At 49.1% G+C, this 26,285-nt stretch overlaps 1 protein-coding gene across 1 annotated transcript in view; it reads left to right on the top strand.

The window, feature by feature from the left end:
- jmjd1cb (jumonji domain containing 1Cb) overlaps nucleotides 1-26,285 on the top strand; it is a 148,788-nt gene that overhangs the window by 86,253 nt on the left and 36,250 nt on the right. The window contains exons 3-13 of the mRNA XM_080461992.1: nucleotides 5,308-5,421; nucleotides 16,152-16,257; nucleotides 16,361-16,485; nucleotides 17,154-17,297; nucleotides 17,445-17,486; nucleotides 18,472-18,745; nucleotides 19,204-19,752; nucleotides 19,884-20,226; nucleotides 21,204-22,182; nucleotides 22,327-22,524; nucleotides 25,836-26,008. Of these exons, the coding sequence (XP_080318118.1) occupies nucleotides 5,308-5,421; nucleotides 16,152-16,257; nucleotides 16,361-16,485; nucleotides 17,154-17,297; nucleotides 17,445-17,486; nucleotides 18,472-18,745; nucleotides 19,204-19,752; nucleotides 19,884-20,226; nucleotides 21,204-22,182; nucleotides 22,327-22,524; nucleotides 25,836-26,008 (3,047 nt within the window). The remainder of the gene's footprint in view (nucleotides 1-5,307; nucleotides 5,422-16,151; nucleotides 16,258-16,360; nucleotides 16,486-17,153; nucleotides 17,298-17,444; nucleotides 17,487-18,471; nucleotides 18,746-19,203; nucleotides 19,753-19,883; nucleotides 20,227-21,203; nucleotides 22,183-22,326; nucleotides 22,525-25,835; nucleotides 26,009-26,285) is intronic.

A 26,285-nucleotide genomic window follows, 5' to 3' on the forward strand; every position in this document is an offset into this window, starting at 1 on the left:
AACCATGGTCTGCCTCCGTGGAGAACATTTCTTCTTCTTCCTTAATGAACCACAGCTCCAACTAGTGGTCTAGCATGCAAAATACAAGGTTTTTGAAACTTTTATGTAAACAAAGGGACACTTGACTAGGTGTTTTGCTGTTTGGACAGTAGGTTGGAGTGGCGCCCTCTGGTGGCTTGAATGGATGATGGGTCATGTCTATGACGTCTATGGAGGATGAATGTGCTTTAATGTATTAATTCAATAGGCTGACTAGCTGACAGAGGATTATTGACGGGGACAGTGTTGAGGAAGTTGATGACTTCCTGTTGGCGTCTCGGCCGCTGCCAGGGAGCTTCAGACTCCAGCTGTGTCAAAGACTTCATGAGGTGAGGAGCAGTTTCTGCTGGTTCTTGTGCCGCGGTGGTTAGAATAAAGCTTCAGAAGCTGAATGGACGAGCGGAACGTTGTCTTCACCACGTCTCTGATGTCTCTCCCTCCCACTTCATGCTGCTCCCCCCAGCATCACGTCCTGCTCTCAAACAGGAAACTGCTGGCTCCTTTCACTGTCATTGATTAGACACAGAAGCAGCACCAAGTTAACTCCTGCTGAATGAACCAGCTGGACACGTGAGTCTTGTGTCGCTCTGTCTCTTGTGTTATTCAGTTATAGAGACGCTTCCACAGCAGAATATCACAACATTAGAACTCCAGGAATCCGGGCAGTGCAGAGACGCTGACTCAGCAGAACTCAGGAACAAGCTTTTATCTGCTCTGTCTCTGAGACGGTCCTGACCAGGAGAGGGGGAGCAATGTGTGAGCTCTGTCTTCCACTCTCGTCCCGCCCAGCAAAGAGACGGTCTGGCTGGTTATCAGGACCGTCTCGAGGTCGCGTTGTTAAATCATGTGTTCATGTTGAGACCTGAATCTGTGGATGGAGCCACTTCATGATAATAAAACACAAAACAAGTCCCCTCACGGGGGACGGTTGACTCTGAACCTGCTTTAAACTAGAGGTAATGGTCAAGTCATCACTTATGTTGAACCATGACCTGATTGATGAACAGACCGTCTGAGTGTCCAGCTGCAGTCTCACTCTGGAAACGTCACACTGCACATCCGTCTCCTTCAGCTGGAGGTGGAAGTTCAAACGCCTCCAGAGGACTAAGGGAGAGTTTAATGGAGAGGCGCTGTAGAATCTAGTCTGAGAGATGAGACGCAGAAAACCTTGTTCTCCATCAGAAGCTTCCGGAGTTCTCTTGGTGGCTTCATAAATGAATGTGTGCAGGAGAGTCCTGAAATCATGTGAAGCTTAAGCTGCTCTGAACTTTGACCCAGTGGCATGTCTTCAGGAGTAATCCTGTCCTCAGGAGTACTCTGACCTCTGAGCTCCCAACAGTCCATGAAGGCCCCGTTTCCACCCTCTGCCTGCAGCATCTCCCCCGACAAGACTGCATCTGTACTTTCTCTCTAAATGTCCTTTTGTCATTGAGAACTTTTTTTGCTGAATCATGTTCTAGTGATGCCAGGAAACCTCACCGAGGATCTGATGAAGCTCAGGTGGACGTTATTGATCAACCTAGCTGTCAGATGGTTCTGGTGGATCCATCGTGTGTCACTGTGCTGTGAAGCTCTGCTCTTCAGTCTCATAGTTATTATTATTCTGCACTTTCCTCAACTGTGGAGTTCAGTTTCATCTCACATTCATCTGAACATGGATTGAAGCTCTGTGTGTCTGAAGCTCTGTGTCTGAGGCCCTGTGTGTCTGAAGCTCCGTGTCAAAGAAGCTGTGTGTGTCTGTAGCCCTGTGTCACTGAAGCTGTGTGTCTGAAGCCCTGTGTCACTGAAGCTGTGTGTCTGAAGCCCTGTGTGTCTGAAGCTCCGTGTCACTGAAGCTGTGTGTGTCTGAAACTCTGTGTGTCTGAAGCCCTGTGTGTCTGAAGCCCTGTGTCACTGAAGCTGTGTGTCTGAAGCCCTGTGTGTCTGAAGCTCCGTGACACTGAAGCTGTGTGTGTCTGAAACTCTGTGTGTCTGAAGCTCTGTGTGTCTGAAGCTGTATGCGTCTGAAGATGTGTGTCTGAAGCTCTGTTTCACTGAAGCTGTGTGTGTCTGAGGCTGTGTGTCTGAAGCCCTGTGTGTCTGAAGCCCTGTGTGTCTGAAGCTCTGTTTCACTGAAGCTGTGTGTGTCTGAGGCTGTGTGTCTGAAGCTCTGTGTGTATGAAGCCCTGTGTGTCTGAAGCCCTGTGTGTCTGAAGCTCTGTGTGTGTGAAGCTCCGTGTCACTGAAGCGGTGTGTGTCTGAAGCTGCGTGTCACTGAAGCGCTGTGTGTTCAGACTGTGTGTGTCTCTGAAGCTGTGTTTATGTCTGAAGCTGTGCATCTCTGAAGCTGTGTGTATCTCTGAAGCTGTGTGTGTCTCTGAAGCTGTGTTTATGTCTGAAGCTGTGTATCTCTGAAGCTGTGTGTGTGTCTGAAGCTGTGTGTATGTCTGAAGCTGTGTGTGTCTCTGAAGCTGTGTGTGTCTCTGAAGCTGTGTTTATGTCTGAAGCTGTGTGTGTCTCTGAAGCTGTGTGTGTCTCTGAAGCTGTGTTTATGTCTGAAGCTCTGTGTCACTAAAGATGTGTGTCACTAAAGCTGTGTGTGTGTCTGAAGCTGAGTGTGTGTGATTGGCTCTACTGAGCATCTACACTACTCGTCACTACAGTCGTGATCTGCGGTCGCAGTGTCAGCGTTCCTGCCGTTTCAAGAAAGTGCTTAGTCGACCCCAGTGTTCTGATCCACTGTATCTGGAGGTGGAAAGATTCTGTCACCATCACTATTCCCTCCTGCAGAGACGGATGGAGGCGGAGCCTGTTACTGCCCCCCCCCATCCAGTTGTAAACAAACATGGCCGACCCGTAGTGGTTTGACCCATATTCTAGTTTTAACCTCCAGATCAGTAGTTTAATAGTTGAGACTCTCCCTGATATCATCCGATGTGTCATCAGTCCATGTTGATGTCAGGTTCTCTCCATTTTCTTCACCTTTATAGTGTTTTGTTCTCTGCACACGTCTGTGTAGTTTCATTACAAAATCAAGCAACAGCGCCCTCCAGTGGCCCGGCAGACTAACTACATCGTTGTCTCTGTGTCCGCTGCTGCAGTGGAAACACTCCTTTTTTTAAGGGACTAGGTGTTGTCAGGTGAAACGTTGCCGTGGAAACGGGGCCTACGACGTGCTTCTTTCTGCATGTATGAAGGCAAAGTGAGTCCCGCTCTGGGTTTGTATGTTTGAATCATAAGCAGGCAGATTAATCACCCAGTGACTCATGTTACAGATTAAAATGGGACCTCATGCGTTCCCTGAAATCTTCCATTCCCAGAAAAATCCTCCAATTGTTCCCTGTCTTCCACTGGAAGCACGGGACTGCTGGTTCTTACCATCAGAGACCTTCTGGCAGACGGTTCAGGTGCTGAGAGTCGTGGTGCGGGTGACAATAGAGATGGAGAAATGGCAGTGAAGCAGGGCTTTGGTTGAATGAGCCAAACCAGCGTGAGTGCTGAGGATTATAGAGCAGGAAGGAAGCCAGAGAACAGATCTGTGTGTTGCTTCAGGTCAGTCGTGTGTCACGGTGGAACCAAAGAACTGGGAAGTCAACCGCTGCTTACAAGTGCAACATTCCTGCAACCCAGATGAGAGCCTCAGTGATCGGAAGAACCGGTTCCACTGTTTACATGGACGCTGAGTAAAGTCATCAAATCAATTAACTGTTCAGCCACTTGAGGCTCATCCAGGTTCTCCAGGGGAACCCATCAAGAGTAAACAAACTCTGTTTCCCTCCAAATGGACCCACGTGTCCCTGCAGCGCTGCAGACATCCACAAGCCCTCCGGGACGGGTCTGCAGACCGGCTCTGACTCCCCACCTCCAGACGGACACAACCACCTGCACCTGGAGGAGGAGCAGGAGGAGGGGGAACAGGAGGAGGAGGAGGAGGAGGACGAGGGGGAGGGGGAACAGGAGGAGGAGCAGGGGGAGGAGGAGGGGTAGCAGGAGGAGGAGGAAGAAGAGGAGGAGGAGGGGGAGGAGGAGGAGGGGGAAGAAGAGGAGCAGGAGGAAGAGGAGCAGGAGGAGGAGAAGCAGGAGGAGGAGGAGCAGGAGGAGTAGAAGCAGGAGGAGGAGGAGCAAGAGGAGGAGAAGCAGGAGGAGGAGGAGCAGGAGGAAGAGGAGGAGGAGCAGGAGTGTGTTCATGCTGCTGGGACCAGGCTCTGCTGGCAGATCATCAGTAAACACAGAGTGACTGTAAAGCCGAGCGAACAGAAACATTGACACAGTGAAATGACTGCCGCTCGTTTCCCAGCTGCCCCGGAGGCAGGCCGCGTCATGTGACACGCTGGCAGACCGAAATAGAGCCTCACACTCACTGTGTGTGTGTGTGTGTGTGTGTGTGTGTGTGTGTGTGTGTGTGTGTGTGTGTGTGTGTGTGTGTGTGTGTGTGTGTGTGTGTGTGTGTGTGTGTGTGTGTGTGTGTGTGTGTGTGTGTGTGTGTGTGTGTGTGTGTGTGTGTGTGTGTGTGATGTGGTTGCATGAAGAGCGTAGCTCAGCCAACGTTCTCACACCTGTTTTATTTGTGGTTTCTTGGTTGTTTGTTTGTGATTTATTTCTGGTTTGTTTTTTTGTTATTTGTGGTTTTCTGAGCTGTTGATTTGCTGAACTTGTTTGTTGCGATGTGTTGAGTTGCTGTATGTCAGTGAGTTGCTGTGTCTCAGTGAGTTGCTGGAACTCACTGAGTTGCTGTGTCTCAGTGAGTTGCTCTACCCAGTAGTGAGTTGCTGTGTCTCAGTGAGTTGCTGTACCCAGGAGTGACGTGCTGTGTCTCAGTGAGTTGCTGTGTCTCACTGAGTTGCTGTACTCCAGTGAGTTGCTGTGTCTCAGTGAGTTGCTGTACCCAGGAGTGACGTGCTGTGTCTCAGTGAGTTGCTGTGTCTCAGTGAGTTGCTGTACCCAGGAGTGACGTGCTGTGTCTCAGTGAGTTGCTGTGTCTCAGTGAGTTGCTGTACCCAGGAGTGACGTGCTGTGTCTCAGTGAGTTGCTGTGTCTCAGTGAGTTGCTGTACCTAGGAGTGACGTGCTGTGTCTCAGTGAGTTGCTGTGTCTCAGTGAGTTGCTGTACCCAGGAGTGACGTGCTGTGTCTCAGTGAGTTGCTGTGTCTCAGTGAGTTGCTGTACTCCAGTGAGTTGCTGTGTCTCAGTGAGTTGCTGTGTCTCAGTGAGTTGCTGTACTCCAGTGAGTTGCTGTGTCTCAGTGAGTTGCTCTACCCAATAGTGACGTGCTGTGCGGTTGTCTTCGCAGGCCTTCAAGCCGGTGGTGGGGAAGAGCCTCCTGTCCTCCGTCACAGCGGTGGAGTTCCTGTTGGACCGACAGCTGGACTTCCTGTCAGATCACCCGCCCTGCCAGCCCTACCAGGTGAGACACCAACATGTGGATACCTGCTCCTCTGGGTGGTTTTGATCAGCTCTGCTCAGAGAACTGAGTCTTCCTGTCATGGCGGTCCTCTACAACATGATAGGTTGTGGGTTCCAGTCCAGACATGGCCTGTGGAGTTTACATGTTTTCCCTGTGCTCACATCTTCTGTGCAAAATTCCCTTCTAATGGTTTTCTAGCAGTAATCTGAGTACGAGGCCCCAGAAGTGAAGTTAAAATTGATTCATATAGGTGGAGCAGGTTATAGTGCTTCATGTGGATGGAGCAGGTTAAATTTGCCTCATGTGGGTGGAGCAGGTTAAAGTTGCCTCATGTGGGTGGAGCAGGCTAAAGTTACTTCATGTGGGTGGAGCAGGTTAAAGCTGCTTCATGTGGTTGGATCAGATCAAAGTTGCTTCATGTGGTTGCTGCAGGTTAAAATTGCTTTGTGTGGTTGCTGCAGGTTAGCATTGATTCATGTGGTTGGAGCAGGTTAAAGTTGCTTTATGTAGTTGAAGCAGGTTAAAGTTGTTTCATTTGGTTGGAGCAGGATAAAGTTGCTTTATGTTTTTCGTGCAGGCTAAAGTTGCTTCATGTGGGTGGAGCAGGTTACAGTTGCTTCATGTTGTTGGATCAGATCAAAGTTGCTTCATGTGGGTGGAGCACGTTAAAGTTGTTTCATTTGGTTGGAGCAGGCTAAAGTTGCTTCTTGTGGGTGAAGCAGGTTAAAGTTGCTTTATGTGGTTGGATCAGATCAAAGTTGCTTCATGTGGTTGGAGCAGGCTAAAGCTGCTTCATGTGGTTGGATCAGATCAAAGTTGCTTCATGTGGTTGCTGCAGGTTAAAATTGCTTTGTGTGGTTGCTGCAGGTTAGCGTTGATTCATGTGGTTGGAGCAGGTTACAATTGCTTTATGTGGTTGGAGATGGACAAAGTTGCTTTATGTTTTTGGTGCAGGCTAAAGTTGCCTCATGTGGGTGGAGCAGGCTAAAGTTACTTCATGTGGGTGGAGCAGGTTAAAGCTGCTTCATGTGGTTGGATCAGATCAAAGTTGCTTCATGTGGTTGCTGCAGGTTAAAATTGCTTTGTGTGGTTGCTGCAGGTTAGCGTTGATTCATGTGGTTGGAGCAGGTTAAAGTTGCTTTATGTAGTTGGAGCAGGTTAAAGTTGTTTCATTTGGTTGGAGCAGGTTACAATTGCTTTATGTGGTTGGAGCAGGATAAAGTTGCTTTATGTTTTTGGTGCAGGCTAAAGTTGCTTCATGTGGGTGAAGCAGGTTACAGTTGCTTCATGTTGTTGGATCAGATCAAAGTTGCTTCATGTGGGTGGAGCACGTTAAAGTTGTTTCATTTGGTTGGCGCAGGCTAAATTTGCTTTTTGTAGTTGGAGCAGGTTAAAGTTGTTTCATTTGGTCGGAGCAGGTTACAATTGCTTTATGTGGGTGGAGCACGTTAAAGTTGTTTCATTTGGTTGGAGCAGGCTAAAGTTGCTTCATGTGGGTGGAGCAGGTTAAAGTTGCTTCATGTGGTTGGATCAGATCAAAGTTGCTTCATGTGGTTGGACCAGGTTACAATTGCTTTATGTGGTTGGAGATGGATAAAGTTGCTTTATGTTTTTGGTGCAGGCTAAAGTTGCCTCATGTGGGTGGAGCAGGTTAAAGTTGCCTCATGTGGGTGGAGCAGGTTAAAGTTGCCTCATGTGGGTGGAGCAGGCTAAAGTTACTTCTTGTGGATGGAGCAGGTTAAAGTTGCTTCATGTGGTTGGATAAGATCAAAGTTGCTTCATGTGGTTGCTGCAGGTTAGCGTTGCTTCATGTGGTTGGAGCAGGTTGAATGTGCTTCATGTGGTTGTAGCAGGTTGAAGTTGTTTCATTAGGTTGGAGCACGCTAAAGTTGCTTCATGTGGGTGGAGCAGGTTAAAGTTGTTTCATTTGGTTGGAGCAGGCTAAAGTTGCTTCATGTGGGTGGAGCAGGTTAAAGTTGCTTCATGTGGTTGGATCAGATCAACGTTGCTTCATGTGGTTGGACCAGGTTACAATTGCTTTATGTGGTTGGAGCAGGATAAAGTTGCTTCATGTGGGTGTAGCACGTTGAAGTTGTTTCATTAGGTTGGAGCACGCTAAAGTTGCTTCATGTGGGTGGAGCAGGTTAAAGTTGCTTCATGTGGTTGGATCAGATCAAAGTTGCTTCTTGTGGTTGCTGCAGGTTAAGGTTGGTTCATGTGGTTGGAGCATGTTGACGTTGCTTCATGTGGTTGGATCGGATCAAAGATGCTTCATGTAGGTGGAGCAGGTTAAAGTTGCTTCATGTGGGTGGAGCAGGTTAAAGTTGTTCATGTTCTGTCGTTCATGTCGTGGCGTTCATGTTATCATGTTCATGTCGTGGCGTTCATTTTGTGACGTTCATTTTGTGGCGTTCATGTCGTGGCGTTCATGTTGTCATGTTCATGTCGTGGCGTTCATTTTGTGACGTTCATTTTGTGGCGTTCATGTCGTGGCGTTCATGTTGTGACGTTCATGTTGTGGCGTTCATTTTGTGTCGTTCATGTTGTGGCGTTCATGTTGTGGCGTTCATGTCGTGGCGTTTATGTTATGTTCATGTGGCGTTCATTTTGTGGCGTTCATGTTGTGACATTCATGTCGTGGTATTCATTTTGTGGCGTTCATGTTGTGGCGTTCACGTCGTGGCGTTCATTTTGTGGCGTTCATGTCGTGGCGTTCATGTTGTGGCGTTCATGTCGTGGCGTTTATGTTATGTTCATGTGGCGTTCATTTTGTGGCGTTCATGTTGTGACGTTCATGTCGTGGCGTTCATGTTGTGGCGTTCATGTCGGGGTGTTCATTTTGTGGCGTTCATTTTGTGGCGTTCACGTCGTACACAATTCGACAAAATAAATGACTAAACAGAATTAGATGGACGTAAATAGTTCAGTCAGAGAAAAAAGAAAAGAAAACAACAGAAGCAGACAGAAAATCAAGAGGGCCTTTAGTTAGTTTCTGGGTGAATAGTAATAGTGCTAGTACTGGCATGGTACTGATACAGTACTGGCACGGCACACACACACACACACACACACACACACACACACACACATTCCTCCATTCTTAAGTCACCACACTCGTACAGAGCCGTCTTTTCTTCAGGAGACCTTTGAACCCGTCGCTGCAGTGAAAACACTCTCACACACTGGGTGCAGTCAAAGCCCCTCCCCTCTCTGGTTTTCCAGTTGGACAGGAAGGGGGGGGGGGGGGGGCGGGTAGTACAATCTGTTTGGCATAAAATGTACAATGAAGTCACTGTTTAGTGAGCAGCCCAGCCTGCTGCTCAACTGTGTGTGTGTGTGTGTGTGTGTGTGTGTGTGTGTGTGTGTGTGTGTGTGTGTGTGTGTGTGTGTGTGTGTGTGTGTGTGTGTGTGTGTGTGTGTGTGTGTGTGTGTGTGTGTGTGTGTGTGTGTGTGTGTGTGTGTGTGTGTGTGTGTGTGTGTGTGTGTGTGTGTGTGTGTGTGTGTGTGTGTGTGTGTGTGTGGTGAAAAAGTTGAACAGGAGATAGATGATAAAACTGTTAGTGCTGACTCAAGAGTTTGACCACACACACACACACCCACCCACATACACCCCCCCCCCCCCCCCCCCCCCCACACACACACACACACACTGGATGTTGGTGTATTGTTCTGTGAGTTCAGCTCTGATGTTTGTCTGCTGCTGGTGGAAACACTGAATATGGATGGATGGATGGATGGATGGATTGATGGATGAATGATAGTTTTCTGACTGTAGCTGTCAGGCTGTACTTGGTCCTGTCACATGACATCACATGACATCACGACATCACAACAGACCTGAATGAGGCGTATTCTCTTCTGGAGGTAACTTCAGGATTAACTCTGATTTTCAGTACACAACCAGGAGAGCAACCAGTATAAAAGCTCCGCCTCCTGGCCAATCAGATCTCTTGGAAAATGACCTGCCCATTCTCAGGAGATCCTGATTGGTGCGTGGATAGTGGGAGGAGCTTAGGAGAAGAAGAGTGTTAGGGAGAGACGCAATCCTTTTGACAGAACCCAATAAATCCTGGTCACTGAGCTTTAAAGAATGTTCTTGTTCTTGTTCCTGTTCCTGTTCCTCTTGTTCTTGTTCTTGTTCTTGTTCCTGTTCCTGTTCCTCTTGTTCTTGTTCTTGTTCTTGTTCCTGTTCCTGTTCCTGTTCCTGTTCCTGTTCTTGTTCTTGTTCTTGTTCTTGTTCTTGTTCTTGTTCTTGTTCCTGTTCCTGTTCCTGTTCCTGTTCCTGTTCCTGTTCTTGACTTGTTCCAAGTCTGTTTGGCTCCACAACGGTTGATCTGGAATAATGAGCTTAATAATAATATAGTGATGGAGGTGAAGATGCTGGAGGTGGAGGTCCTGGGCTGGTGTGGTCACACCTGGTCTGCGGTGATGAGGATGGTTGGATGTACTGCCAGATTCTCTGAAACGCCTTTGGAGACGCTCATGGTGGGGAATTGAACCTTCAGTTGAGGGGCAGCAGCTCTGCAGGACATTCCTGCAGTCAGCACGTCAACTGGACGCTCCTCAAAACCTGTGACATCATCGGCAGCGTGCTGTGACATCAGACTGCACATTTCAGAGGGACTTTTATTGTGGCCACCCTGGATGCGCTTTGCCTTACCGTAACCTCCCGCTTGCCCAGGAGGTTGTTGGTCCAAATCTCCCAACACATGGCCTCCTCTCCTGAATACCGTGCAGTCGTCCTGTCCCCTTTGCAGAAAAGCAGCCCCAAAGCATGATGTTTCTACCCCCATGCTTCACAGTAGGGATGGTGTTCATCCTTCTTTTTCCTCCAAACACGGCGGGTGGAGTTTAGACCAAAAGGTTCTATTTTGGTCTCATCTGACCTCGTGACTTTCTTCCCTGCCTCCTCTGGATCATCCAGAAGGTCACTGGCAAACCTCAGACGGGCCTGGACATGTGCTGACTTGAGCAGGGGAACTTTGTGAGCAATGCATGACTTTAAACCATGACGGCGTCGTGTTCTACCCACAGTAACCTTTGGAACTGTGGTCCCAGCTCTCTTTAGGCCATTGACCAGCTCCTCCCTTGTGGTTTTGGGCTGATTCCTCACCTTTCTTATCATCTGTGATCCCCCACCAGGTGAGACCCTGCATGGAGCCCCAGTCCCAGGGGGACTGACAGTCCTCTTTAGCCTCTTCCATTGTCTAACCATTGCTCCAACAGTTGATCTATTTCCACCGAGCTGCTTGGCAACTTCCCCGGAGAACTTTCCAGCCTAGTGGAGGTCAACCATTTGGCCTCTGGTGTCTTTTGACAGCTCTTTGGTCTCCATGGTGGCAGTTGGAGACGGACTGACTGTGGGGTGGACAGGTGTCTTTAACCAGCGACCAAGTGGAGTAAAGGTGGACTTTTTAAAGGCAGATTAACAGGTCTTTGAGAGCCAGAACTCTTGCTGATGTGCAGCAATAAAATACAAATAAATAGTATAAAATCATACAATGTGATTTCCTGAATATCGTTTTTAATTCTGTCTCTCACAGTGGAAATGCAGCTGCGATATAAATTTCAGAGTCCTCCATAGTTTCTGATTAGGAGAAGTTGCACAATGGCAGGTAGTTCAAATACTTATGTTCCTCACTGTGTATGTATTTCCTCCTGTCAGCCACCGTAGTGTCACACATTAGCACACATCGAACGTCCATACCGTCTAAACCTTACATGTACTCTGGCCAGAGCAGGTAGAGCTTTAAAAAAGGGTCAGAACGAGCTCCAGGTTTGATTTGATTACATTTCTTTGATTGAGGATTGATTTAAAGTCAATTTAAATTGGCACACACACACACACACACACACACACACACACACACACACACACACACACACACACACACACACACACACACACACACACACACACACACACACACACACACACACACACACACACACACACACACTCTGCTGCTCTGCTGCCTCCTGTTTCAGTCGTGGCCGTCGGCTCCACATGGAGACTGGACTTCATTTATAGACCAGGTCCGGGTGTTCTAAACTGGGTTATCGTTTAACCAGGTGTTAAACACATTTAACCTACCGTTAACTTTAACCAGGTGTTATCTTGTTGTTCAAAACTGGGTTAACTTTAACCAAATGTTATCTTGTGGATCAAACTGGGTTAACTTTAACCAGGTGTTATCTTGTTGTTCAAACTGGGTTAACTTTAACCAGGTGTTATCTTGTTGTTCAAAACTGGGTTAACTTTAACCAGGTGTTATCTTGTTGTTCAAAACTGGGTTAACTTTAACCAAATTGTTCAAACTGGGTTAACTTTAACCAGGTGTTATCTTGTTGTTCAAAACTGGGTTAACTTTAACCAAATGTTATCTTGTGGATCAAACTGAGTTAACTTTAACCAGGTGTTATCTTGTTGTTCAAACTGTTTTAACTTTAACCAGGTGTTATCTTGTTGTTCAAAACTGGGTTAACTTTAACCAAATGTTATCTTGTGGATCAAACTGGGTTAACTTTAATCAGGTGTTATCTTGTTGTTCAAACTGGGTTAACTTTAACCAGGTGTTAACTTGTTGTTTAAACTGGGTTAACTTTAACCAGGTGTTAACTTGTTGTTTAAACTGGGTTAACTTTAACCAGGTGTTATCTTGACGTTAAAGTTAACCTCCACTAGCTGTTTACCAGTGGTTAACTCTCACCATGTTGTTCATGATAGCAGTTGAACAAAGGAAGGACAGGGTGGAGGACTGAACTTTGATAGAGTCGATACTGGAATGAAGAGTTGCTCCTCTATGGAGCCCCAGAGTGGACGTAGAGAAATAATAATAATAACACATTGGAATGAGGTAATAACTAGTAACCTCAGATTAATAACTGAACACAGAGAGTTACTATCTCCTTCCCTCGTATTATATTTTTCACCAATGCCGCCTCCATCCCGTCATATTTGCTGCTCTGGAGCTTTAAGAGCCTCATTTCCACGGAGCACATTAGATATTGGTGTTTTCTAACTAAACATGTGAAGTCCAGACGTGTTAAACTCACCTTGGTCCAGAAAGAGAAGATCTCATTCTCATGTCTCTCCTCTTTAGCAGGAAAAAATGAGTTTGGGTCTTATTTTTCACCATTCCAACATTCCATAGTGACTTTCTGCTCCTTTCACTTTATTTCTGGACGTGTCTGAATCAAAAGCTTCAACATGGAGGAATGGAGGTGTAGAATGATAGAACGCTGCTCTACAGTTGTTTCCATGGTAACCTAGGAAAACACTCTGATTAAAGTTCTCTTTCACATGAAGCCATTAAAAGGCTCATTTTAGCTCTAAAAACTCCAAGCTTTCATTTCCAGTAGTTTGTAGTTTGTTTAGTAGTTCCTGAGGAACCAGAAGTCTGGCTTCGTTATAAAGAGGTTCTGTGGAGCGTCTCATAGCGGAGCGCCCCCTGCTGCCTCATGCAGACCTCTCCCTTCGTCAACCCAGAGATGAAATGATCTGGTTCCCTCGCTTTATTCATTTGAGGTAACGACTTATTATCTGGTTCCCACGTTCTTATTATTTTCCTCTCTGGTCACTCAGTCCACTCTCTAGATGGTTCTCTCTAGATGGTTCTCTCTAGATGGTTCTCTGTAGTCACATTAAAGAAGAAGAGGCACCATGAAGCCTCTGATCATCCAGCTAAGTTTTCATCTTCCACTTTAACATTCTGGTAGCAGCGTAGTTTGTCATGTTCTATGGTAGTTTAATAGAGCAGATAAAAACACTGGCTGCCTCCACCACAATGTCATTTTCACTAACCGGTAAGGCTTAAGACATTATGCGGAAGAATGGAGACTTGAAAGTGGGCGGAGCCTTGGGCAGAGCGGCGTCAGGGACGCGAACCAGTGACGTTAACCTCACAGTTAACTTTAACGGGATGACTAACCATGTTTTAAACAACACATATTTAACGGTCAGTTAGCTAACGGTGGGTTAAGGATTTAACCGGCAGTTAGGGTTTAACCAATGGTTAACTTAACCCAGTTTTGAACAACCGGGCCCTGGTGTCACTGCTTCAGTCTCTCACACTCATGGAAGCTGCTGCCAGACTCCGCCTACATCCAGAGCAGCTCAGTCGCTCTGACTCCGCCTACATCCAGAGCAGCCCAGTCACTCTGACTCCGCCTACATCCAGAGCAGCTCACTCCCTCTGACTCCGCCTACATCCGGAGCAGCTCAGTCCCTCTGACTCCGCCTACATCCACAGCAGCTCAGTCCCTCTGACTCCGCCTACATCCACAGCAGCTCAGTCCCTCTGACTCCGCCTACATCCACAGCAGCTCAGTCCCTCTGACTCCGCCTACATCCACAGCAGCTCAGTCCCTCTGACTCTGCCTACATCCACAGCAGCTCAGTCGCTCTGACTCCGCCTACATCCACAGCAGCTCAGTCGCTCTCAGACGCCGCCTGTTGTTCTTAGACCTTCTAGTAGCCTTCTCTGTTTTACCTGCAGAGTCACTACACCGGAGCTGTAGAGTCACTACAGAGGAGTTGTAGAGTCACTACACCAGAGCTGTAGAGTCACTACAGAGAAGCTGTAGAGTCACTACAGAGGAGCTATAGAGTCACTACACCAGAGCTGTAGAGTCACTCCAGAGGAGCTGTAGAGTCACTCCAGAGGAGTCACAAATGGGCACAGGCCCCTGATTTAAAGGGAATGGATTGCCTGAAGCCGTTTTCTCTGATAGAGCTGTGTTGATAAATCAGAAGCTCTGCTGCTCCCAGTCTGTCTTTGTCTCTGTGTGTAACAGTGTGGACACGTGTCCAAGTGTGGTGTTTGTTGTGTTTGTCAGTCGGTGGGGTACGCGGTCTGTGCTGTCTGTGGTGATCCAGCTGAGCCCAGCCTCCAGTCGGAGACACAGAAGCATGTTTTAATGAGTCAGTCAGTCCAACTCCAGCTCCTGCTCCCTGTGGAAAGTCTTTGTGTTCTGAAAGGGCCATGGTCACTGAAGACTACAAATCCACAAGATCTTTATAAGGTCGTCATTCCTCTGCAGGAATATGTCCTCATGTCTCAGCTCCTTCAAAAAAATACTCATTTTCTGACCCTAATGAGTGGAAACATGTTTTTACTTCCAGTCTCACTCCTGCTCTCCACTCTTTGCTCTCACTCCATTCCTGTGATCGCTGATGGAAATTGACCATGTGGTGGTCATGGTGACCATGTTTCCATGGCAACTGTGTGTGTGTGTGTGTGTGTGTGTGTGTGTGTGTGTGTGTGTGTGTGTGTGTGTGTGTGTGTGTGTGTGTGTGTGTGTGTGTGTGTGTGTGTGTGTGTGTGTGTGTGTGTGTGTGTGTGTGTGTGTGTGTGTGTGTGTGTGTGTGTTGATGAAGCAGAGCTGGGAGTCGTCCTCCACTCATCATTCCAGCTGTTAGTCAGCTGAACCACTGCAGAACACTGACCTGCATCACAAGGTGTCTGAACACATGAATCAAACCATCCGGAGGAGCAGCAGCAGCTCAACACGTCACCACCGTGTTTCTACTCACCAACACTATCACACGTTTTTTAATCACTGAGCAATAATTGTCGGTGAATTCTGCTTGTTGTGCAGTTTAAGTGGAGGGAATGTTTGAAGGGTCGATCCAGTGATCCTGTCAGCCTCGAGCTGCTCGTGTCCTGGGATGGACACACTCAGTGGTGTGTCGACGTTTTACAGAGAAACATGGAGGAGTGTGGTCACTTTCACACTTTCACACTTTCACACTTCCTGCTATGAATCAATGACGTTTGAGTTTCACAGTGAAAACTAGAGTGTGCTGGTGAGTGTTTGGTGCTTCAGGTGGAGGTCCAGTAGAGCCTCCTCACCCTTCAGCTCATGGTGGAGCTCCACACACTAACACACACACACACGCAGCGTTTCTGCCGTTTCCACGGTAACGAGCATTGTTTTCAGAACAGTGAGTGAACGTGAAAAACTTCTGAGAGGAAAGTGTTAGGCCTCAGCTGCCTGGAGCGTTCCATGTGTGTGTTGGTGTTTATCTAGTGACGCGCTGCAGCTTGTCCAGCAGGCGGTGAAGACGTGAGGACTCTTCTGGAGCTGGACGGGTGTTTCTGTTCACCAGTGAAGCAGAGCCTCTTTCATCACAACCACATGTTCCTCTTGTTTTCAGGAGCAGCTTGAATTAGTCCCCCTCCAGTCTGTGGACACTGTGCTTCTCTCTGTTACGGTCTCAATTTCACTCTCATTTAGAAAAACCAAGAACAAACTGCTTGATGAGCATCGACTTTGTTTAGTTTAGAAATACCCTACGAACCCTGGGGGGGCAAACAAAAGCTTTTGTTTTGGAAATAGATATAAAATAATACAATAAATGAACTTCTGTAGAAATTAACAAAATAAATAATTCTTTGGCACAGGCATGTCCAGTTTGTCTCATAGAAACTTCTTTTTAAAAGGGTGAATGATGTGAACAGTGGAAACTTCAGCTGGTCGTCCAGTCGGAGCATTAACTTCTCTTTTACAGGGAATTAAAGGAGCTCATTATTCCCTCCTTCAAACCTTTGATGTCCTGGAACTGCTTCACCACTTGGTGTGTGTGTGTGTGTGTGTGTGTGTGTGTGTGTGTGTGTGTGTGTGTGTGTGTGTGTGTGTGTGTGTGTGTGTGTGTGTGTGTGTGTGTGTGTGTGTGTGTGTGTGTGTGTGTGTGTGTGTGTGTGTGTGTGTGTGTGTGTGTGTTTCAGGATGAGGTGGACAGTCAGAACCCCGTATTAAGAGACAACCCTCAGCTCCATGAAGAAATCAAAGGCTGGCTCAAAGACCAGAAGGTGCAGGAGATTTTTATGCAAGGTGAGTCTGGCAGGAAGCCAAAGTGTCTGGTTAGTGTGTGCGTGCGTGCGTGCGTGCGTGCGTGCGTACTTTGTGTCTCCACTCTAACCGCCTTGTCTTCCAGGTCCTTACTCTCTGAATGGATACAGAGTGCGTGTGTACAGACAGGACTCGGCCACCCAGTGGTTCACTGGCATCATTACACACCACGACCTCTTCAGTCGAAACATGGTCGTTATGAATGACCAGGTACACACACACACACACACACACACACACACACACACACACACACACACACACACACACACACACACACACACACACACACACACACACACACACACACACACACACACACACACACACACACACACACACACACACACACACACACACACACACACACACACTTCTAGAACTTTGACATGTGGACACAAACTGAACCTAAAAAGAGCAAAATTGAATAAACAAGTGAAAACATCTTAAAATGTCTGAAAGTTAAATGTAGTAAAATGGCTAAAGAAGTCAACACAGTTAAAATGTAATAAAATACCTGCTGCTGTGAATGAAAAGTTCTGATACTTCTTAAATACAAGATAGTTTATTTATGTCTGTCAGCTCTCCAGCAGATCTACTCATTTTAACGGTGCTCTCTCATGAGGAAACAAAGATGTCCACACTGATTACTGGGACAACGGAGACAACGCAGAGGGACAGTAGTTCACTGCTGAGACTCATCACCGTGTGTGTGTGTGTGTGTGTGTGTGTGTGTGTGTGTGTGTGTGTGTGTGTGTGTGTGTGTGTGTGTGTGTGTGTGTGTGTGTGTGTGTGTGTGTGTGTGTGTGTGTGTGTGTGTGTGTGTGTGTGTGTGTGTGTGTGTGTGTGTGTGTGTGTGTGTGTGTGTGTGTGTGCAGGTGCTGGAGCCTCAGAACGTTGACCCCTCCATGGTCCAGATGACCTTTCTGGACGATGTGGTTCACTCTCTGTTGAAAGGAGAAAACATCGGCATCACCTCCAGGAGAAGGTCTAGGTCCAGCCAGAACAACAACAGTGCACACGTGAGTGTACCCACACACACACACACACACACACACACACACACACACACACACACACACACACACACACTCACCCTGAAGGTATTACTTTTAAATAAATCTCTCCACCTTATTCTTGTCATTATTTTTCTTCCTGTCACATTAAAGATGGCGGGCAGCAGACCGGGCGGAACCACTGGCAACACGCAGGTACTCACATTAACCCCACCCACTCACATTAACCCCACCCACTCACATTAACCCCACCCACTCACACTGACCCCACCCACTCACACTGACCCCACACACTCACCCACTCACACTCACCCCCACCCACTCACATTAACCCCACCCACTCACACTGACCCCCACCCACTCACATTAACCCTACCCACTCACACTGACCCCGCCCACTCACACTAACCCCATCCACTCACATTAACCCCACCCACTCACACTGACCCCACCCACTCATATTGACCCCCACCCACTCACACTGACCCCACCCACTCATATTGACCCCCACCCACTCACACTGACCCCACCTACATACACTGACTCCCACCCACTCACATTAACCCCACCCACTCATATTGACCCCCACCCACTCACATTGACCCCACCCCCTCACATTGACCTGGATGTCACTCGATGCTGACTACCCTGATTGCCGTGGTAATTGTAACTACCAATTAATGAAGTGTTATTAATCATTTCAGACATTTATTATGTCATAAAGTATGTTGTTCTAAGATATTTGTCCCAATCTTGCAGTTACATAATTTAATAAGTTATTACATTGCTGAAGTAGCAGGAAAAAGACTTATAATAATAAATAAACATAATAACTGCAGCCAATCTGACAGTTTGATCACTAATAAGTGTAGTGGCTCATCAATCATCAAAGTGCTGAGCCTCCAGCCCTCAGCTAGTAAAGGTGGAGCTGGAGAGTTCCAGTCTGACCAGCAGCAGGAGAGAGCTGGAGGCTGTAACTGGCTGCTAGTCCGAAGCTTTGAGCCCATGAGCCAAACCACAGAGAGACGAGGGTTTATTTCACAAGTAGCAGTCAGTGTGTGGAGCTCTCCTCTTCCTCCATGATCACATGACGTAGCAGTGGAGATCAGCCCTCCTCCAGGCTCTGGAGGTCAGTCCAGACCTGCTGACTCATCGCTCACCATCACCCTTTGTCTTCCAGAGTCACTACACCCGAGCCCAGGCCAACAGCCCCCGCCCCATCATGTCCTCCTCAGGGCCCAACCCCAAAGGCTCCCAGGGGACGCTGGCCTCCCAGCAGCAGAGCCAATCACAGCAGAGCCAGCAGCCAGCCACCCAATCACACCACTCCCCCGGCGGGAGTGGGAGGGAACAGAGGGAGCAGCGCAGCTCACGCTCCTCACGGAGGAAAGGCTCCGACAGCAGCCTGCCGGAGGAGGACGAGAAGGACCGCAAGGAGGAGAGCACGGGGAGAGGTGTGTGTGTTTCTGTGTGCCCCTCCTGTCTCTGATGTCTCAAGTTGTCTGTCCATCACGCCGCTCGGACTCACACCCGCAGAAGTGAAGTGGATAACGTCTGAGAAGCCCCGGGAGGAGCATTTTGAGCAGTGTGTTGGATGAGCTGAGATGCTGGAGTCCCGCTGCTGGACGCAGCGTCTGTCCTCAGACCTGAAACCAGCAGCTGAGGCAGCAGCCAAGTTCTGACTTCCTGTCAGCATCGGTCCGTGCTGTGAGAAGGAGACATCACGCCGTCTTTAGAGTACTCTGGTTTCAGTAGATTAGAGCAGGTTCTGAGGTCCGATGTCTGCGACCCGGGACGAAGTCCGAGCTGCTGGTGTAAAAACTATTCAAGCTTCTGTTTCTCCATCACTTGTCTGCTCTCGTGAGGATGTAATGTGTTCATCCGTCACTGACTGTGTGTGTGTGTCCCTCAGAGTCCAAGTCGAAGGCCAAGCAGGCCGTCAACAAGCGCAGGAAGGGTGATGAAGACGAGAAGAAGGCGGGGCTAAAGCGGCTGAAGACCGACATGACCTCTGACCTGTCGGAGAGCAGCGACTCGGAAAACCCCCAGAACAAGAGGACCGCCCACTCCTCCTGCTCCTCCTCCTCGTCGTCCTCCTCCTCGTCCTCTTCGTCTTCCTCGTCCTCCTCGTCAGAACCCAACTCCGAGAACGAACTGAAGACTCGCAGCAGCAATGTCAAGCCTGCCGCCGTTTCCAAAATGGAGGAGGACGAGAAGCCACAGGGACCTAAAATGAACAATTCCTCCTCTCCCATTGGCTGCTTGTCCCCGTGGGCGGAGCTTCAAGCATCAGAGGACATTAAGAAGACCCTGGCGAAGGAAACGGGCAAAACCATCTCCAAGGAGGAGGAGGAGCTGGTGGCAGTAACACAAATAACACGGTCGCCACGGCAACAGACGCCGCAACTGTCCGATGCCGTCCAGGCTGGCGTCCTGGAGAACAGTAAGAGTGCTGTGAAAGGTAAACACACACACACACACACATACACACACACACACACACACACACACACACACACACACACACACACACACACACACACACACACACACCCACTGTGACTGTCCCTCACGATTGCCGTCTTGTTGCAGCGCCCCCTCGCTCTCAGACGCCGTCCCTGCCCCACCTGCATGCCGCCGCCGTCATCGACATCACGGAGGAGGCTCAGGCCACCGTGCACCGCGAGAGCTCCGAAGCCGTGTCGGCGCTGCTGGCCTCCCAGAAGGCCGAGTCCACGGCTCTCTCCCCGTACGTCCCCCTCAACCCCTCCCCCGTGTCCTCGCCCCCTGTCCCGCCGTCCCCCTCGCACTCGGAGGGAGGCCGCAGAGCGGACATGGAGACGCCTATTCAGCAGCAAAGCATCTTGGGAAGCAGCATCACAGCAGCCAGAAGTTCAAGCAGCAAAATCGAGTTTGCTCCTTCAGAGGTCATCAGGTGAGGCAGGACGCCGGGGGGGTTCTGGTGCAGAGGTGGATGTTGGGTTCTGGTTCTGGTTCAGTGGTGGATGTTGGGTTCTGGTTCTGGTTTAGAGGTGGATGTTGGGTTCTGGTTCTGGTTCGGAGGTGGATGTTGGGTTCTGGTTCTGGTTCAGTGGTGGATGTTGGGTTCTGGTTCAGAGGTGGATGCTGGGTTCTGGTTCAGTGGTGGATGTTGGGTTCTGGTTCAGAGGTGGATGCTGGGTTCTGGTTCAGTGGTGGATGTTGGGTTCTGGTTCTGGTTCAGAGGTGGATGTTGGGTTCTGGTTCAGTGGTGGATGTTGGGTTCTGGTTCTGGTTCAGAGGTGGATGTTGGGTTCTGGTTCAGTGGTGGATGTTGGGTTCTGGTTCTGGTTCAGAGGTGGATGTTGGGTTCTGGTTCAGTGGTGGATGTTGGGTTCTGGTTCTGGTTTAGAGGTGGATGTTGGGTTCTGGTTCTGAGGTGGATGTTGGGTTCTGGTTCTGTTTCAGTGCTGGATGTTGGGTTCTGGTTCTGGTTCAGTGGTGGATGTTGGGTTCTGGTTCTGGTTCTGAGGTGGATGTTGGGTTCTTGTGCTGGTTCGGAGGTGAATGTTGGGTTGTAGTTGTGGTTCAGTGCTGGATGTTGGGTTCTGGTTCTGGTTCAGAGGTGGATGTTGGGTTCTGGTTCTGAGGTGGATGTTGGGTTCTTGTGCTGGTTCGGAAGTGGATGTTGGGTTGTAGTTGTGGTTCAGTGCTGGATGTTGGGTTCTGGTTCTGGTTCAGAGGTGGATGTTGGGTTCTGGTTCTGAGGTGGATGTTGGGTTCTTGTGCTGGTTCAGTGGTACATGTTGGGTTCTGGTGCTGGTTCAGTGGTGGATGTTGGGTTCTGGTTCTGGTTCAGAGGTGGTCCAGAAGATGACCCGCGGGTCTGCAGGCTCCATCTCTGTGTCAACTGTCTCTCTGTTGTGTTTTCAGGCCGATCACATCAGTGGCTGAAAATGTTCTGCTGGTGGAGAAGGAGAAACCTTCCCTTCCTCATCATCCTCTTCATCTCCACCACCACCACCACCACCACCACCATCAGCAGCAGCAACAGCAGCACTACTCCTCCATCCACCCCAACATCAAGAGCCCGTCTTTACCCGAGGAGACGAGAAAACAGCCCCCTCAGAACCCCCCCGCCCCTCACAAGATGAACACTGCCTTCCCCCCTGACGTACCCAAACCCAGACTCAGCCCCAGCCCCAACCCGCCCCCCGCCCAGCTGGACCCCCCCAAACAGAAAGCCCCGCACCCCAACAACTCTCAGAGCCACGCCTACTCCAACACAGGCCCCGCCGACCTCAAAGCTAAGCCCCACCCGGGCCTGCTGGACATTTCCAAACCTAAACCCAACACCTCCCCAGAGGTCTCCAAACATAAAATACCCAGATACTCGGATACTTCCCCCCCTCCCCCGAGCCGTCTGCCCCCTAAGGTGGAGCCGGCTGAGGCGCCGCGGTGCGGGTTCAAGCCTGTGGCGGGGCGTCTGGAGGTGGGGGGCGTGCCGAGCAGCACCAAGAGTCCACTGATCATCGATAAGAACGAGACCTTTACCGTTTACAGAGACCCGGCGCTGGTTCGCTCCGATGCCGAGAACGCCGCCTCCGCCAGCGTCTCCTCCAACCACGTGGCTGCTTATCTCCACCCCCACCTGCACAGCCTGCACTCCCCCTCCCCCCACTCCTCCTGCCTCTCTCCAGCATCACACCCCCATGCTGCCTCCCACCTCCTGGCCCCCCCCCACACGTCCGCCCTACCTCATCCACACCTCTTGCCTCCAGGGGTGCTCTCGGCCATGCCCCCCCCCACAGCCTCCCTGCTGGGGGGGCACTCTCGGCTGGACTCCCCGGGCTCGCTGGGTCACCTGGGCCTGCCTCACCCCGCAGCAGCACACCAGCAGCAGTTCCTGCAGGTGAGACTCTCCAGCACACACACACACACACACACACACACACACACACACACACACACACACACACACACACACACACACACACACACACACACACACACACACACACCTGATCCAGGTACTAACTCAGCTGTCTATCCACAGGGTCAGGGCCCCCCTCCTCCTCCTCTGCTTGCCCAGGCTCACAGCGGGGCAGCAGGCCTCGGCTTGTACCCCATCCTGTGGCAGTACCCCAACGGAACGCCAACCTCCTACCCCCCGACCCTCAACCTGCCCCCCACAGCTAAATGGGTCCACCCTGAAAACCCAGTGGCCGTGAACTCCGAGGCGTCTCTCAGGAGGGTGGGTGGTCTCTCCTTCCTGACAGCTCAGCTGATCTCACACAGTGACAACAGAACGATCCTGAAACTTCCCGTCCAATCAAACCACTGCACATTCACCCCTTTCCAAGTGAAGGTGAAGAACCTTTGTAGCGCTTTGGGTGTCCGTTTACACGACAATGGTGTTCAGAGAACAGCCTCCTCAGTGGAACTTTTAGAAAAAGCGCCGACTCCATTGTCATGCTAACTGACATTTCTATAAACGCTCGGGCTCCACGTAGACTGGAGAAGTCCTGGTCCTGGTCCCGGTCCCGGTCCCGGTCCTGGTCCTGGTCCTGGTCCTGCACATGCTCAGTAAAGACAATCAGAACAACGTTTCCTTTGTGGAGTCATGACTCCCAGTCCATATTCTCTTGCACTTGGTACTTTTATTTTGACAGTCACCGTAATAACCATTCAACTTGGTAGTTTTATTTTGACAGTCACCATAATAACAATCCAACTTGGTGGTTTTATTTTGACAGTCACCGTAATAACCATCCAACTTGGTAGTTTTATTTTGACAGTCACCATAAGAACAATCCAACTTGGTGGTTTTATTTTGACAGTCACCGTAATAACAATCCAACTTGTTAGTTTTATTTTGACAGTCACCGTAATAACAATCCAACTTGTTAGTTTTATTTTGACAGTCACCGTAATAACAATCCAACTTGTTAGTTTTATTTTGACAGTCACCGTAATAACAATCCAACCTGGTGGTCTGTCCAATAGAATGTTCTCCCAGTGTTCATGTTTAGAACTCAGTGTTCTCTGCTGCATGTGTGTGCGTGCGTGCGTGCGTGCATGCATGCGTGCGTGTGTGCTTTCAGTACTAAAACTAACAACAGCACCAACTAGTGGACCAACATGGAACTACATTATTTCAGTGTTTCTGCCGTTTCCCTGGAAACGGACAGGATTTCCAAAGCGTTGCCATGTAAACACAGGATGATGATATATCATATAAATGGAGCCTCAGAAAGGTTTTTGCTGTTGAAGACATATTTAGTAGGTTAAGCTGTTTTAGCCGTTTTAAGCCTTTTCAACCATTTAGTGGTTTTGGCGGTTTTGGCCATTTCCAGGTTTTCTCGTGATGAAATCAGGGTTTTGTTTCTGAGTGGCTGGAAAGTCAACATGTCAGGAGGGGTTTGGACAAATGATTGGTCCCTTCTGTATCTCTTCAACCTGTATGAGAAGTGAAGACTGTTTCTGGAAAGAGTGTCTAATGTGCAACAGAATTCAGAGGACAGCTGGAGGCAGCGTTGACCCGGTCCTCGCATCCTTTCTAGTCAGCAGTTGGAAGCATGTCCCCCAGGTGGCGCTGCGACTGACTGTAGAGGTGATGAGGGCCGACTGTTCCACATCATTCAATCTGACTGAAACTTTACATGTATGATCACAGAGTTACACATCACTTCCTGTTTGACGGTAACACATGGATATTCACCCTGTGACTACAGCTCTGTAGAACTCTTTCAGAATAAGTACTCTCAGAATAAGTACTCTCAGAATAAGTACTCTCAGAATAAGTACTCCCATTGCAGTGGGGTTTACGCACTGCTTGGTACTCACACCTAAAAAAGAAAGATTCAGTTCCACATGATGGAGTGAAAGCTGCAGGGAAAAACATTCCCCTCCATCCATTCCCCTCCATCCAGTCCCTCGACTCGTCCCGAACTCGCTGTTCTCCCAGAGCCTCCAGGTGTTTTGTTGGACATCAAATGAAGACCTGCTGAGTCTCAGGTCCGTCCCAGTGGCTGTTAGTGTCTGTCCTGTTTGAAATGACTGGAACCCTGAATGTCCTCATGTACATGGAAGCACAGCTTGTTCCAGAGGTTGTTCCTTTGTTCACAGTGTGCAGGATATCGAGGATGTGTCCTCGCATGACATGAGCGCAGCATGGTTTCCCAGAAGCACAGGGCTGCCCCCTGGTGGCGGATCACAGAACTGCTTCAGTCCGTGGCTCTGCATGTTGTTTGTGTGGGGTGCATGATAAAACACCTGGCAGTGGATAAAGATAGAACCAAGGTGGGAAAGGAGCGGAGCAGTGGTTGCAGCTGTGCCTGCGTCACATTTTGCAGAACAAGACGTCCTGCTGCCCCGGCTGAGTGTTCAGCTCTGTAACGGAGCTCAACACATGAGAGGTCAAACACTCAGCCTGCGGGCCGAAGCCGGTTCTGCTCAGAGTTCAGTCCGCCCCGCAAAGCACCGCAAAACAGGTTTTCACTCTCCCAGTCGGAGGATGGAACGCTGAGGCTGACCAGAAGCTGGAAGAGAGTGAGTGAGCGTGAGCTCTCACAGTGACTCTGTGCAAGCTCACAGGCAACACTAATGTGACAACACTAATGTGACAACACCAATGTGACAACACTAATGTGAAGGTTCTTCTGGGTTTCATTATGCATTTCTTTTCTTGCATTAAGCTGGAGGAAGAACGTTTTTTTTTTGTTTGTTTTTCATGATGTCAAACGCTGAACATTTTAAATCAGATTAATCACAGGCTTGCTGTGGATTAATTTCAATAATTCACAATGAAATATCTTTGATTTTTAATCTACATTAATCACAATTCATTTTGCATGAGCAAAAAGACCCAAGAAAGAAGATCTTTAACAGTTCATGTTAAGAAACAAACATTTATCCAGATTAATATTCCTGTTTCTCCTTCTTCAGCAGCCACTAAGACAATGTAAGTAGTTGACATTGTCCCAAAGTCCAGCTTTGTCCCAGAGTCCAGCCGACCTTCTCTTTCACGGTGTTGCTGCAGAATCCAGACTAACGTCTGCTTCGCCTTACTGTGGGATTTTAAGCTGGAAGTGCTTCGGTGAAAAGAAAACTCCTTCCTGCAGGAAACTTTATGTCAATCAGCTGTTTCGTCTTGGGTTTTTTCTCCTCACATTTCCCATCGGGAGGGCCAACGTTGTGTTTAGCGGGTCGAGCTGGTTCTGTGTCTACTGGACCAACTGGCCATTTGCAGCGACACTGCGAAATCCTGACAGCCCTGTTTCAGGGGTTCTTTCATTCTGCGCTGCAGATGGGTTAATTGCATTAAGATTTTTAATCAGATTAATCATGATGATGGATTAATCTACTTTAACACGTTAATTTTGACAGCTCCATTGGTTTCATTAAGATTTGCATTTGATAGAATGCTGGTCTGGTCCATGCAGGGTGGTCTCCCCGGACCAAGCGGGCCTCATGTACAGATGGGTTGTGTTGTTGGTAGAACGTTCCCTGCTGCTGGAACCACACCGCACGCTCAATGTGTTTCTTTGTTTTTGCTGTTTGCAGAACACAGGCAGTCCGTGGCTTCACCAGGCCGCTCCTGCCGGGGCTGACGGTCTCAGTCTGCTGAGCCACGTTCCAGTCCGGCCCGCCAGCGCCGACGCCCACCGGCCCGCCATCAAGATCAACACACACACCAGCCCCCCCCTGTCCAAGACCTGCGCTGACGTTCACAAAGAGTAAGCAGACACACCCACCTGAAACCCGAGTGACCTCAAGTGAGGAGGCAGTGACTGAACAAACCAATGAAACGTTGTGAGGGTGGAAACACAGGATTCTGCCTCTGGTAGAACAAAACAATCAACAGCAAGAGGAATTCTGATGATTTCCCGGATTATTGCCACTTCTCAGTGTTTCTCAGGCCCCATCAGTTAATGGAAGTAAAGTCATCCTGCAGACCAGGAAGTACTGCCTGATGGGCCAGTTTATTGACATCCCCGGGTTTACTATTTACTT

The sequence above is a fragment of the Lipophrys pholis genome (genome assembly GCF_963383615.2).
Source record: "Lipophrys pholis genome assembly, chromosome: 1".
NCBI lineage: Eukaryota > Metazoa > Chordata > Actinopteri > Blenniiformes > Blenniidae > Lipophrys > Lipophrys pholis.